This window comes from Caloenas nicobarica, chromosome 1 (genome assembly GCF_036013445.1).
Source record: "Caloenas nicobarica isolate bCalNic1 chromosome 1, bCalNic1.hap1, whole genome shotgun sequence".
Classification (NCBI taxonomy): domain Eukaryota; kingdom Metazoa; phylum Chordata; class Aves; order Columbiformes; family Columbidae; genus Caloenas; species Caloenas nicobarica.
In genome coordinates this window covers 237,472-252,274 of record NC_088245.1, presented here as the reverse complement: position 1 = coordinate 252,274, position 14,803 = coordinate 237,472, and the positions used below count along the sequence as shown (strand labels likewise).

The 14,803-nt window shown below is 48.2% G+C and overlaps 1 protein-coding gene across 2 annotated transcripts in view; it reads right to left on the bottom strand.

Moving 5' to 3' along the window:
* Window positions 1-4,803: 4,803 nt before the first annotated feature.
* GOLGB1 (golgin B1) overlaps window positions 4,804-14,803 on the bottom strand; it is a 49,999-nt gene continuing 39,999 nt past the window's right edge. For both annotated transcript variants that reach the window (XM_065630351.1, XM_065630354.1), the window contains 5 exons: window positions 11,049-11,207; window positions 10,820-10,917; window positions 10,015-10,149; window positions 7,926-8,031; window positions 4,804-6,499 (listed from right to left, as the gene is read on the bottom strand). In XM_065630351.1, coding sequence (XP_065486423.1) covers window positions 6,365-6,499; window positions 7,926-8,031; window positions 10,015-10,149; window positions 10,820-10,917; window positions 11,049-11,207 — 633 coding nt within the window. In that variant the 3' untranslated portion in view covers window positions 4,804-6,364. The remainder of the gene's footprint in view (window positions 6,500-7,925; window positions 8,032-10,014; window positions 10,150-10,819; window positions 10,918-11,048; window positions 11,208-14,803) is intronic.

The following is a 14,803-nucleotide window of genomic DNA, read 5'->3' as shown; positions in this document are numbered from 1 at the left end:
TCCCTCGCACGCTGCAGTTCCCTTGCACGCTGCAGTTCCCTCGCACGCTGCTGTCCCCTCGCACACTGCAGTTCCCTCGCACACTGCAGTTCCCTCGCACGCTGCAGTTCCCTTGCACGCTGCAGTTCCCTTGCACGCTGCTGTCCCCTCGCACACTGCAGTTCCCTTGCATGCCGCAGTTCCCTTGCATGCCACAGTTCTCTTGCATGCCGCAGTTCCCTTGCACACTGCTGTCCCCTTGCACACTGCTGTCCCCTCGCACACTGCAGTTCCCTTGCATGCCGCAGTTCTCTTGCACGCTGTTGTCCCCTTGCACGCTGCTGTCCCCTTGCACACTGCAGTTCCCTTGCATGCCGCAGTTCTCTTGCACGCTGCAGTTCCCTTGCACACTGCATTTCTCTTGCATGCTGCAGTTTCCTTGCACGCTGCAGTTCTCTCTCTAGGAAGCCTGTGCCTGTGTGTGGCTGCTGTCTTGGTAAAGAAATGTTTCCTAATGTGAAGTCTGAACCTCCCCTGTTGCATCTTTGATCCCTTCCCAGGGTCCTGTCCCTGGATCCCGGCGCAGAGCTCAGCAGCTCCCTCTCCACGTTCCCTCCCCAGGGAGCTGCAGAGCCAGGAGGTCGCTGCTCAGCCGCCTTCTCTCCAGACCAGACAAGCCGGATCCCTCGGCCGCTCACAGGACATTCCTTCCAGCCCTTCCCAGCGCTGTTGCTCTCCTCTGGACGTGTCCAAGGACCTTCGCATCCTTTTTAAATGGTGGGGCCCAGCGCTGCACACAGGGCTCCAGGTGAGGCAGCACCAGCACTAAATACTGCAGGACAATCCCGTCTCTTGCCCAGCTGGTTGTGCCGTGTTTGATGCCCCAGGATGGGTTTGTCCTCTTGTTGCCAGGGTCACTGCTGGCTCCTCTCGATCCTGCTGCCAGCCAGCACCCAGACCGCGTTCTGCAGGGCAGCTCCAGCCACTCCTCTCACGGTTTATACTTGTGCCTGGGGTTCCTCTGTCCCAGATAGAGAATCTGGCATTTGGTCTTGTTAAACTTCATGTCATTGATGATTGCCCAGTGCTCCAGTCTATCTAGATCTCTCTGCAAGGCCTCTTGTCCCTCAAGAGAGTCAACAGCACCTCCCAGTTTATCATCACCAGCCAACTCCTGCATCCAGATCATCGACAAAAATATTGAACGGAACTGACCCTCAAATTGATCCCTAAGGAACGCTGCTGATGAATGGTCACCTGTCAAGTGTAGCCCCATTCACTACAACACTTTGAGCCTTGTGGTTCAGCTGTTTCTTCACTCAACGCATTGTGTATCTGATCATGTCACAGTTGGACAACTTGTCCAGAAGGATGCTCTGAGGGACAGTATCAAGCGCCTTACTAAAATCCAGAAAAAAATCTACATCCACTGCCTTACCTTCATCCTCTAGGTGGGTGACCTTATCATAGAAGGATATTGAGTTACTCAAACAGGACTTTCCATTTGTGAACCCATGTTGATTGTGCCTGAAGAATGCATTGTTCTTTAGATGTCTTTTAATAGCAGTATAATCTTCTCCATAATTTTTCCGGGAACCGAGGTCAGACTAACAGGTCCATAGTTTCCTGGGTCTTCCCTCACACTCTTCTTGTAAGTTGGGATAACGCTGGCAGGTTCCAGTCATGGGAGATCTCCCTGGACTCCCAGGACCGGCGGTAGATAATGGAGAGGGGTCCTGTCATAACATCTTCAGCCCCTTCGCTGCTCCAGCTGAGTCCCTCCAGGCCGCGTGGGCTTGCGATACAGCTGGTCCCTCACAACTTCAGTGGGTGCAAATGGAAAGTCACCGTTCCCGCATTCGTGGTCCTCTGACTCAGGGGACCGGGCAGCCAAAGGTCTATCAATATTATTAAAGACTGAGGCAAAAAAAGCATGGAGTGCCTCTGCTTTTTCTTCATCCCTATTTGTCAGGTGACCATCTTCAACAAGGATTGCTCCAAGACCTTCTCTTGCTATGAACGTACTTAAAAATGCCTTTCTTGTTATTTGACATAAAGTTGACCCATTTACACGCTAAGATTTGGCCTTTTGTGTCTTCTCCCTGCATACACAAACCACGGTCGTGTACTCCTGCGTACCCTGACCTCGCTTCCAGGGACCGCACAGGTCCGTTTTCCTCGTGATCTCCATGAGGAGCTCCCTTTTCAGCCAAGCTGGTCTCTGCCCCCTTGCTTGACATTCGACGCAGCGGAGCTGCCTGTTCCTGTTCTATCACAGGTGCCGCTGAGGGACTGACCAGCGCTCGCTGACTCCTCAGCCCTCAAAAGCAGATTCTCAGAGGACACTGATAAGTAGCTCCCTGAATAGCTTAAAGTTTGCTGTCTTGAAATCCAGGGCAGCAACTCTGCTGACCTTTTTTCTTATTACACTGAAAATTTTAAGCTCAACCATCTAGTGATCACTGTGGTCAAGGCAGCCACCCCCACCACATCTCCCATGAGCCCGTCTGTTCGCACACAAGTCTGGGAGGGCATCTTTCTTAGTTGGCTCACCAAGTATTTGTGGCAAGAGGTGATCTTCTACGAACTTGAGGAATTTCTCAGACTCGCTCGTCACAGCAGTATGTAATTCCCAGTCGATGTCTGGGAAGTTGAAATCTCCCATAAGGACAAGGGCCCTTGCTCCAGAGATTTCTCCTAATTGCCTGTAGAATAATTAATCGGTGTGGTCACCCTGGCTGGGCAATTGACAGCAGACACCCGCTATGACCTCTGCTTTGCTTTCCAGGCCCCTAGTCCTCACCCAGAGGCTTTCGACCGCATCACCCCTGACTGAAGGGCCGCGCGGCCAGGCCTGTCCCTGGCATGCAGCGCAGCCCTCCGCCCGCCTGCCCTGCCGTCCCTCCAAACGGCCCGTCGCCTCCATCCCAGTGTGGGACTCGGTCCACCAACTCTTACACCAGCGATATCGCAGCTCCAGGAACTGACCAGCGCTTGCAGTTAATCCTCTTTGTTTCTCACATTGCATGCACTGCTGTACGGCCATTTCAGACGTGCTCCCCGGAGCAGTGTAACCGTTCCCGTTAGCGTTGCCACCTTCACCTCTCCTGCTGGGATTCCCTTCCCCCACTGACTCCAGTTTAAAGCCCTCTCAATGAGTCCCACCAGTTTACAAGCAAAGATGCATTTTCCCCATTGGGACAGGTGGATCCCATCAGGCCCCAGCATACCTTGTGTTTCAAAGACTCTCCCACGCTTATGAAAAAGAAAGTTTTGGCGGAGGCCTCAGTCCTGGAGCCAGCTGTTGATGTCTTGCACACGCCTTTTTCTTCCAATGTGTCTCCTGATCGCTGGGAGGACTGAGGAAAACACTACCTGTGCCCCCAAATCTTTCGGCATTCTTCCCAGGGCCCTGAAATCTCTTGGACTTCTTGTTGCAACACCATTAGTACACACACGAAAAAGCTGGAGTGGGTAATAGTCCAAGGCTGTACTAAGCTTGTCAGTCATCTGGTGATATCCCTTACTTGGGTCTCAGGGAGACAGCAAACTTCCCCAAAGAGAGGGTCTGTCTGCAAACGGGTGTCTTTGTTCTGCTCAGGAGGGACTCGACTGTCACCGTAACATGCACTGGTCTTAATGCAGCTCTCGTTGCAAGGAGTCAGTTGATCCCGCCTTGCTGAGAGAACTTGCACAGCTTCCTGCTCTTGCATCTCATCGTGCGCTTTGTCTGCCCCGCCCGGAGCCCCATAGCCACGCTGTGGAGGTAGCTGAGAGGTAAGGAGGGTTCCTCCTACAGCTCCCCGCACTGACCTGCTCCCACCCCTCCCGTCTCTTGTAACGCTGCCCGATCCTGGACCCGGCTCAGCAGTGGCCACCAGAGATGGCAGAGCACAGCTCCACTGGCCAATCTCCTTCTCAGACTCTATTGCAGATAGATCAAACAACTAGGCAAGACAGGTCCGTCAGACAGAGAAGAAACAAAAATTTGAAATGTTTGAAACAGGAAACACCAGCTAAAATGCCACATCTTTGATTAGGTCAAACCACAAAGCTGTTAGGTCAGACTATGATTATCAGATCAGGAGTTCCTTCTGAGGTTTTAATTTATTTATATATTTAATCTAAGCTGTAACTGTTCCATCTGAAGGTATAAAATATTTAAATGTCTCTGAACCAGAACAAGCTTGTATTATTTCAGTTCAGGAAAACTTGCATCACGGGCTCTAAGGAAACATACTTTGCTTACAATTCTTGCTTCTATTAAATACAGTTGCAACATTGTCTATGGTCTTACAACACCCCATTACTCGCTCTTGTTGTAATGGTGCTGGTGGACTGTAGTAGTGAATATGAACCAAGGTACCTGTCTTTGGCTACAGAAAGCTGGAAGAGGACAGTGTGTTTTAATGCGTCCCATCTAAGTTGTTAGCACGCTCCCAGCCTGCTGTTGCTAACTCCTGTGTCTTTCCCGAGGTCGCACAACTCAGTATTCAGTCAAATGCGCCTAAAGGCAAAGAAAAGTAAACCCAAGCACAACTAGTTTCATTGGAATTGCTTTCACTATTAAAGTGCTATTTCCTTGTTTTGTCATTGCAGCAAAACCTGAAAAAGGCTGAGAGGTGAGATAAGGGAAAAACATCATCTCCAGAGGCGTTCAAATAATATGAAGAAACAGAGCTGCTGCAATGGACATACAAGGCAGTGCACACAAAGTGACCCGCAGCCCCACGGTGGTCCTGTAAAAGGTAAGGCACAGCAGCACAATACCCTCAAGAGACCTTTGACATTTACATGACAACTTTATACAAATTCCATCTGAAAAATAATCTTTATTATATATACAGGAGCACATACTCCACCAAGCTATAGGCAAAGTTTTTGGTCACTGAAGTTTACACAGTTGAGGAAGTCCACATGGATAATCAGGGGTAGTGCACAAATGGATATACAGTACCCGTGTTCTGGACCTGCCAGAGATCCAGCAGTTTTACTACCATGATGAAATCAATCCATCCTCAAACAGGCTTTGTTCACTGGCTGGAGAATCTTCGTTCACCAGCAGTATCAATGGAACTACTTCTTTCCCATGGGAAAAATGTGACTGTTAATGCTCTAGCAAGAGGCAGGTACAATCCTCTGGCAAGTCCTCTGAACAGAATGACCACTTGGCCTCTGACAGGGAACTGGAACCGTCTTCTTTGCATTCGCCCTTCTCCCTTTGGAACAGAGCAGTCTCAATTCCAGGATACATTCGGGATTTCTTTAGAAAACATGGCATTCCATATATCCTATAAGATCAAGTCCATTTGCATCAGGTTGCTTCAGATTCTAACACATCTAATGACCAGCACTAGCTTTCTACAACAGGCTTTTCCTAAAGCAGAGATGCCAGAAGGTTTCGGAACTCTATTCCCTTCCTCAGTGTAGAGGGGACACTTTATTTCTGGAGCTTCTACCTTTGATTTGGACGCACATACCACATTATGGAACCCTTCAACACAGCCTGTACAGGTTTAATCTTGTGGCTGTTTCAGTGGATGAGGACGCAGGAGCATGGCTGCTCTCATTTCAAGAGGTATGGAAGCACCTTCCATCATCAGAGGTGCACAGAAGTTATAAACAGCAAAGTTATTTCAATAACTGAATTACTGACATTATTTTACAGGCTTGCCAGGGCAGAAATATGACTGTTTTTAAATGGAATGCTTAGCAGGTCCAGATATATTTATATACTAATTTTGGCCTTTCTTCAACAGGACAAGCAACTGAGCAGGAAACACAATTTTGAAATTCAATTCATGTTCCTTAAAGTGTCTGCAACTTCCTTAGGATTTGCATTTCAAACTGAGCTGAGCCATGGAACAAATCTAAGGAATGGAAGAAAGGAAAGAAGCTTCTCTTTCTTATATTAGCTACAGGGTTTCCCCAGCCCAATTCACTGATTCATGCTAAGAGGGGGAAGATCCTGCAGTTCCTAGAAGTGTTGAAGTACTGCAGCAACTCAAGAATATTTTTCTTATTCCTACCTGCACAATTCCTATTCCTATTCCTGCACAATACCACATAATATGAGTGGTGCTACCTCCAGGTACAGGAACAGATCCTTGAAGCTTGTAGCATGAGGACCCTGACTCAGAAAATGTACCACTCCTTTCAAAAATACCAAAGGAATGGCACATGTCCTGGAAACAGACCCCAAGCATCACCACCAGCTGCTGCATCCTTAGCAAGCAACCCAGGTGATGTTGCTGGGTGCAGCTGCTCCTTAAGGGCTGACTTGGAAAAAGAAGGCAGCTGGGTGAAGTGCTGCCCTGTGGATAGGGAATGCAGGCCCAGGGATTACACAGAGGGCTATGGCTCACGAAAAGGTCGTTATTCCTGTTCATAGGTGGCCTGTAAAGCACAGGAGGAGCAGGACATGGACAGCAAGCAGATACATGGCCACTAGCAGAGGCGAGCGGGTCCGGGAACGGAACAGAGCGCGTAACAGGCGTCGCAGTCCAACGACATTCCGAGCCTGGAAAAGAGAAACCAGTCAGTACCAGGAATGGAGTGGTCCCCAGCTGCCTTCACCCAGAGCTCTCCAGATGATGATCATCAGTTTAAGCTAAGGAGCATGAACCTTCCCAAACCCATTCCACTGCCAGATTCGACCTCTAGAGCCAACCCTCGGTGAAATATTCCTTCTCCTGCTCTCTGTAGGTTTCTCATGAACCAGCTCTGTCCAATTCTAATTGAGAAAGGGCAGCAGAATGCAGAATATTTCCCCCTCCAGCATTTGGTCCCTATGAATTTTTAGCTCATCCAAGTGAAATATAAACAAATGGATCAATGGTACTTTTCTGCTACAGCATAGAGCTACTAGGAATCCTGATTCACTCTTTGGCCTAGAAGAAGAATATGTTTATTTATTTGTTGCGTTCTTTCACCCTTGCAGCTGAAAGGACTTCTGAAGCTATTGAACAAGCTGCCCTAGAGTGACCTTACTCTACAGTGGCTCTTCCAGGAGTCCTCAGACAAAAAAACGTCTATTATAGTAAAAAACCCCAAGCACGAGCACAGAGTAGCATCCAGTTATGGCTCTTGCCATAATTCTGCTGATGCTGCTCTTGAGATCACCACCCCCAAGTCTCTACAAGACCAGAGGGCCAACCTTTCCATAGGGCTTCATCCCCAGCGGAACAGGACAGGCGGCTGCCCGGCTGTGAAACAGTGAAACTGCAGCTCTGCACTTCAGCTCCCAGCCCGACTGAGCCAGGTTTGAAAGATGAGGAGCGAGGAAAAACTGAGATGGTCGCTGAACAAAAGGGCAGAGTCCAGACATGGCAGATGCTGGGGCCAGTAACACATATACTCCTTGTGCATGAGATTGCACATTGTTTGCACAGGCTCTGCCTGTCTGCTTACCACTGAGGCCCTGAATATTCCACAAGGAACATGAGACCATGTTTGAGGCACAGACAATGCTGGCCTACATTTTAGTTACCCTGTTTCCCTGAAAATAAGACAGGGTCTTATACAATTTTTGTTCCAAGAGATGCTTACATTTTACATGTATAGCTGCCTGGACACTATTTAAATTGACTTTTTTAAAGAACTGTAACTAGGGCTTAGTTTTGGAGTAGGGCTTATATTTTGAGCATCCTCAAAAATCCTAAAAAATCATGCTAGGGCTTATTTTCAGGGTAGGTCTTATTCTCAGGGAAACAGGGTACCTCTGAAATTTAGTCTGCTTATGCAGACTGTAGCAGAGCCACAATCAGAACAATATGTGGCTTTTGGCATGGAAAACACAGCAAGATGAGCAGAAACCTACACACACCTGAAAAAATGTAAATGTGCCTAAAGAAGGATTTAGCTGCTATAGGTCCACAGTTTTCAGTTCACATTTTCTTGCATCAGCCAGCCTCACATCATTGACAGCTACAAATGTAAATTCTTACTTTGCTGAAATTGTTATCCGTGGAGTCAATCAGCAAGGAATGCTCATGACCTGGAGTTACATCAACGCTGGTGCTTAAGGAAGACGTCCACTCGTTTGACTGCAACCTGCCACAAAACACATTAAATTAAATCCAGTTTCTTGTGATCCCCAAACCAACACTGCAGACACGCTTAGGAAAGGAGGTATTTCTTCAGAAAGTCACCAGCCATTGCAGGCAAGCCGTGGCCTCACTTGACAAGTGCTGGTTTCACCTGTCCAGCTGTGGTGCCTCCTGCGCCCAGGCTGAGCAGGACCGGGTGACCCAGCCAGCAGCACCCTCCTTCCCCAACAGGAGTTTGGCAAAACCAGAATAAAGCAGGCAGGTTCTGCTCTCCGTGCACGTTATATTTGCTCAGTGCTGGCCACATCCTGCACCAAAGCCACAGAGAAAGTAAAACTCCCATCCTGCACGATGAGCAGGTGACCATTCCTCTCCAGTAGAGAGGACAACCCAGCTGCTGGCAGTGGAGTCGTTTCTTACCTAATTTATATCCCACCACTCATAATTTTTTTGGTGCTGTTTTTTTTCTTTTAGTCTTTCAGGAATTTTAAACACTTTAACTGAGGTCTCTGTGTTTTACATGAGGGCTTTCAAATGAAATTTCCTAGTGCGTGACTTGAAAGAAGCCAGGGCAGATGATTTAACCGTATATCTTAAATTCTATGAAATTATTTTGGAAGCCAGCTCTGGTCTCAATAGCACTGGTTCTTGCTATTTTCTAGTGACAGATATTCAAGATTGCTGAGATACTGTTAAAGGATGAATGCAGAAGCAGCACTGTCCAGTCACCAGGTGAGCATCAGTCAGTGAAATCAGTTGCAGGAGGATTTCACAGGCTTTGATGCTACAAGGGGCTACAGTTGCCTGAGCTGTGTGGCAATTACTAGGGAACTTCACCCAGAATTCTTCCATACAGACTTCCTTTTTTTTGGATGACTCATGATGTGTGTCAGAAGAAAGGCATTGTTTTTATGTAAAAGAATCCAATAGTGAGCTTTACTTTAACCGAGATACACAGTGTACTGGGTATAAACGGCAAGGTGTTTGTAACAGGGAGTTCAAGCGAGAGCTGTGTGGCAGGAGCCCATGAAGTGCCCCGTTCCAGCCACAGCGGTTTCCAGCTGGCCTGGCAATGGACGATGGTTCCTTGCCTGCCAAAACTACAACCAGAGGAGCATATGGTGCCTCTTTGATCAAACATATTTAACAAAGTGTGGTAGCTGCTATGGGAAGGAGGAAATGAGTAAGAAACAAGGAGCAGCAGAAAGAAGTCACTACGTACTCATCCCAGCCTCACCAAAGGGACTGAACGTAACATGCGGTGCAAACAGGACCGGACACTTGGAAGCGGGGAGGAGAGGTGTCTTGACTGAAGAAAAGCAGGGAGAAGTGTCTTCCCTAAGTGTTTAATTGTTTCTCAGTGCCCAAATTAATTTAAAAATATGTTAATTTGCAATACATTACAATTGAGTGACAATTTTCAAGTGAAGACTGTTTTGCCCGTGACACACAGGTGCTTACTGAGGAGACAAATCCCCTGCAAGTAGGAAAACTCCTCTTTGCCTTCACCCATTTCCCAGCCTCCAAATTATATTTTCCAGTATTTAACTCATTGAGGAAGCTGGCATCTCATTTCTAGTCAGAATTTGTCTTAATGTCTAGTCAGTTGTCTCACTTTGTCTTTGTCTACAATTGAAGGACAGCCTGAACATCAGGAAACACTTTTTTACTGTCAGGGTGACTGACCCCTGGCACAGGTTGCCTAGGCAGGTGTAAAGTCTTCATCCATGGACATATTCAAAAGCCACCTGGACATGGCCCTGGGCAGCTGGCTCTAGGTGGCCCTGCTTGAGCAGGGGCTGGACCAGATGATCTCCAGGGATCCCTTCCAACCTCAACCATTCTGTGATTCTGTGACAGACATGGTATAGTCATTTCTGTGCCCCCAGTGACATCTGACAGAAGGATGCAATGAAGCACAGATGAACACAGAACCAGGATCATCGTATTCTGTGGTGATCCTGCCTGTCTGCTCAAGCTCCCTCACCTCCTGATCTGGTCCTGTGCTGCACAGAGCGCCTCCTCTACAGCAAGACGACGGTCCCGTTCTTCCTCCAGCTGCTCCTCCAAATACCTCAGATCCTGCTTTGTGCTGCTATGTAAGTGTTCTGTTTCGGACAACCTGTCAGAAAATAACCAAGTATATGTCAAAACAGGGCTAATTAATGGACTATTCTGTTTCTATTATATTCACTGATGTAGTATGGGAACAGACTCCAATTCCCTTCCACTTCACACAGAAGACTTAGTTATCTTTTACTAATATATTTATATTATTTGGAAAGCAAGAAAGAAGATAAATCTCTTGAAGCTTCTGTGTCACATCAGGAAGGAGTTCCTTGGCTCTGTCATCCATGGCCCTACCTTCTGAAAATTATTTTGAAAGGGTATGAGAAGTCATGTGCTAGATCTTAGTTCCAGAAGGTTACAAGGAACCAAGGTCTCAATTCCAGACATTCTCAGGCTAATAGCCTTGAGACCAAGACCATTGATATACTTAAGCAGTTACTGAGGATGCAGCCCATCAAATCAAAGATGCTAATTTGGCCGGTGATGGTTGACGGGAATTGCTGCTTCATCTTGTCTCTTCATTTTTTGGAGCTCTGTCCAAACAGATAACTAACAACAGCTGTCAAGTGCATGTAACACTCCCTCCACTTCTGCAAGGTCCTAGTCTGGAAATGAGTTTTTCTAACTCTGTAGCAGAGACTAACAGAAATAGGCTCACCAGTAGCCCAAAGAGCTCCCCCAGCACTGACATCCCCACCCCTCTTTTCTCAGGCTCTCTTTACCTCAGCTGCAACTCCTGCAGTTCTGGTGTGTAACTGCCTCTCTGAGGCTCATTCTTCTCTTGGGGTGCTCCTGGAGCAGCATCTGTTGCAAACAACTCCTGAAAGAAGCAAGAATGCAGGGCAGGTTGCACTGAATGAAGAGGACAGAGAGTAGCTACAGTGCTGCACAGTTAGTGCAGGCCTCTGCAATAAGAGTTTCCCTCATTTGCACCAAAAAGCCCACCCTTACCGTGCCCTTGTCTGCAGACTGCAGCTCCTGAAGCTTCCTCTCGAGCACCAGGCAGCGGTTCAGAACCTCGCTGTAGTGCTGATGGCTCTCGCAGATGTTCCGGCTGCTGCTGCGCAGCTGGAGGGAAAGGGCGTTTTTCTCCTCAAAGACCTGAGATAGCTGAGGAGAGAACACAACTGCTAAGAACTCATATTTTTGTGGAAGCAAGATTATTCTCTGTGTAACTGAGAGGAAAAATTCTGTAGAGAACATGGGAACTGCCACACTGTACATTACTAACATCCAAAAACCAGTGATAATCTCCAACAGTAGCTTGTGGCTAAGGTTTCAGGAGTCCAAAAACATCAACATGATGTACAGAATGACACGCTTCCAAAACAAGATTTCTAAAGTGCCGAGATTGACCTAAACCTTTCAGAAATACTATCAGTAAATTATGATTTTATACTCTTGCCTTCTTCTTGCACGCAACGCTCTTTCTGAAGATTGCTAAGTTCTGAGTCTTCCATTTCAATGTGGGAATCAGACTGCTTGTGATTCTGCACTGAAATACAGAAACTTTTTCAGGATCTCAGGCAGCACTGCAGATCACCAGTGTGCCTTCCGAATGAGGGACTTCCTTCGGTAGTCTAGAAAGTACTCCAGCAACAGAAATGGAACCTGGAAACTACTCTCTCCATGTAATCTTGCGCTCTGGTCCCTGTGACTGGTCTCCCTCTCTCTCCCCTTCATCCTTTCTCCATTGTCCCCCCCAGTCTGTCCTCTCTCTCCCCTCTGCCCTTCTCTCTCTCATTCCTCCGCTCCTTTCTCCTCATCTACCCTCTTCCGTCCTCCCTCTGGTCACCTTAGAGAAAGGGCACTAAAATTCAGTGGCAGGAAAGTTGCCAATTCAGACACAACTGTCACTGATCCTCCTGAGTATGATCTACATGCGGCCTGGAGTGTCCCCCTGGTCCATCCAGGTCAGCTGTGCCAGCTGTAACCTCTGCCAGGCTCTTCCCGCCCCGGGCCAGTCACTGCAGGGAGAGCAGAGTGAGAAATGGAAAAGGCCTTCACGCTGTGCAAGCACTTTTCAGTGATAGTTAACACATTGGTGTGTTACCAACACTGCTTTAGTCACAAATCTGTAACACAGCGCCCTACGGACTGCTGTGAAGAAAATTAACTCCATCCCAGCCAGCTCCAGTACACGGAGCTTTTAACATCATCGCCCACGGTATTCACATTTGGAAGCTAAGGAGCTATGAACCAGGCAAATGAACTACTACATAGTCAAAAATTGGCTGCACTGCTGGACTCAAAGGCAACACGAGATGGCTTAACAGCCAGCAATGATCACAATACTCCTGGGGCACATATTGCTCAGCGTTAAGAGCAATGTAAGGTAAGACACAGAGTATTAGCATCAGCAAATCTGCAGTCAATACTGAATTTTGGGGAGCGGCTGACATTACAAAGACCAAAACTTCAATCCAGAAGGATCTTGAGAAACTTTAGGATTGGGCCAGTAGAAGTCCTAAGCTCAGTAAGAAGTGTAAAATGCTGCGCCTGAGGCAAAACCCCTGTGTCGGTACAGGGTGGGAAGAGACTGCTGAGGCAACAGCTCTGCTGAAAGGACCAGGAGTCACAGCAGCTGCCTAGCTGAACGCAGACCAAGAGCACATCCTCACTGTGAACATGGCAAACTGTCCACCGCGCTACACGAGGAGAAGCAAGGACTGAGGGAAGTTACTGACACCAAGCAGAGCAGGTCATAAGACTGTACCTGAACTCCTGGGACTGGTTTAGGTCACTCATTTTCAGCTATGGAGGTCCCAGGTGACTGGAGGTTAGCAAATGTGACACCCATCTACAAGAAGGGCCAGAAGGAGGATCTGGGGAACTACAAAGGTAGGCAGCATGACTTTGGTGCCGGGGAAGGTCAGGGAGTAGATCATCTTAAATGCCATCACACAGCACATACAGGCCAACGAGGTGATCAGCACGGGTTTATAAAAGACAGGTCCTCCTTGACCAACCTGATCTCCCTCTAAGACAAGGTGATCTGCTTAGTGGATGAGGAAAAGGCTGTGGATGTTGTCTACCTGGACGTTAGTAAAGCCTGTGATGCTGTTTCCCCCAGCATTCTCCTGGAGAAACTGGCTGCTTATGGCTTGGAGGAGTGTACGGTTCAATGGGTAAAGAACCGGCTGGAGGGCCAGGCCCAAAGAGTTGTGGTGAACGGAGCCAAACCCAGTTGGTGGACGGTCAGGACTGGTGTCCCCAGGGCTCAGTACTGGGGCCAGTTCTGTTTAATCCCTTTATCAATGATCTGGATGAGGGGATCGAGTGCACCCTCAGTCAGTTTGCAGATGACACCAAGTTGGGTGGCAGTGTTGATCTGCTGGAGGGTGGGAAGGCCGCACAGAGAGATCTGGACCGGCTGGATCGATGGGCTGAGGCCAATTGTCTGAGGTTCAACCAGGCCGAGTGCCGGGTCCTGCACTTGGGCCACAACAACCCCACGAACGCTGCAGGCTGGGGAAGAGCGGCTGGAAAGCGCCTCGCAGAAAAGGCCCTGGGGGTGTTGGTGCCAGCGGCTGAACATGAGCCAGCGTGTGCCCAGGCGGCCAAGAGGCCACCAGCATCCTGGCTTGTATCAAGAATAGTGTGGCCAGCAGGACTAGAGAAGTGATTGTGCCGCTGTGCTGGGCACTGGGGAGGTCAAACCTCCAATCCTGGGGGCAGTTTGGGGCCCCTCACGCCAAGAAAGGCCTTGAGGTGCTGGAGCGAGTTGAGAGAAGGGAACGGAGCTGGTCTGGAGCACAGGTTTTGTGAGGAGCAGCTGAGGGAACTGAGGTTGTTTAAGTTTGGGGGAAAGCAGGCTGAGGGGAGACCTTATCGCTGTCTACAACTACCTGAAAGGAGGTTCTAGCGAGGTGGGTGTCAGTCTCCTTTCCCAAGTAACAAGTGACAGGATGACAGCAAATGGCCTCAGGTTGTGCCAGGGGAAGTTTAGATTCAATATTATGAAAAACTTCTTCACGAAATGGTTGTCAGGCATTGGAACAGGCTGTCCAGGGAAGTGGTTGAGTCACCATCCCTGGAGGGGTTTAAAAAAGATGTGTAGACATGGCACTTAGGGACACGGCCTAGTGGTGGACTTGGCAGTGTTAGGTTAACGGTTTGACTTCGTAATCTTAAGGGTCTTTTCTGGTGCTAAAATGGGCAGAGAAATGGGAAGGAGTCCAGGAAAAGGCTGCTGAGATCATCAAGTGATTGGAGCACATGGTGCCTGTGAGAGCTGGGCCGCTTTAGCCTGCTAAAGCGGGGGCTAAAGGGTCATTTTAAAATAGCTTACAATTAAATTAAAGGGAGTCATAAAGTACACAGAGTTAAACTTTTTTTGATAGGGGCAGAAAATACAATAAGGGGCCATAGCCACATATTGTGGCTTGCAAGAGTCAGACTAGACATTAAGAAAAACATTTGCTGCTGCAGAGCAGCACTGGAGAAAGGCCCAGAGAGGTTCTGGCATCTCTATTCTTTCAGCACTCAGCTAGGAAAAGTTGTGACTGACCTGATCTAGTGTTGGTGACAGTGCTGCTCTGAGCAGCAGAAGGATGTGCTGGATCATCTCCAGAAGTATCTTCTAATTATCAGTTTTGATTTTGTGTTACTTCACTAATGCCCACAAGAACAGAAAGGTTCATTCTTGCTCCCTGAGCCATATTCAAGCCTCTCCTCTTCCCCACATTCCTCCTCCCAGACTCTGC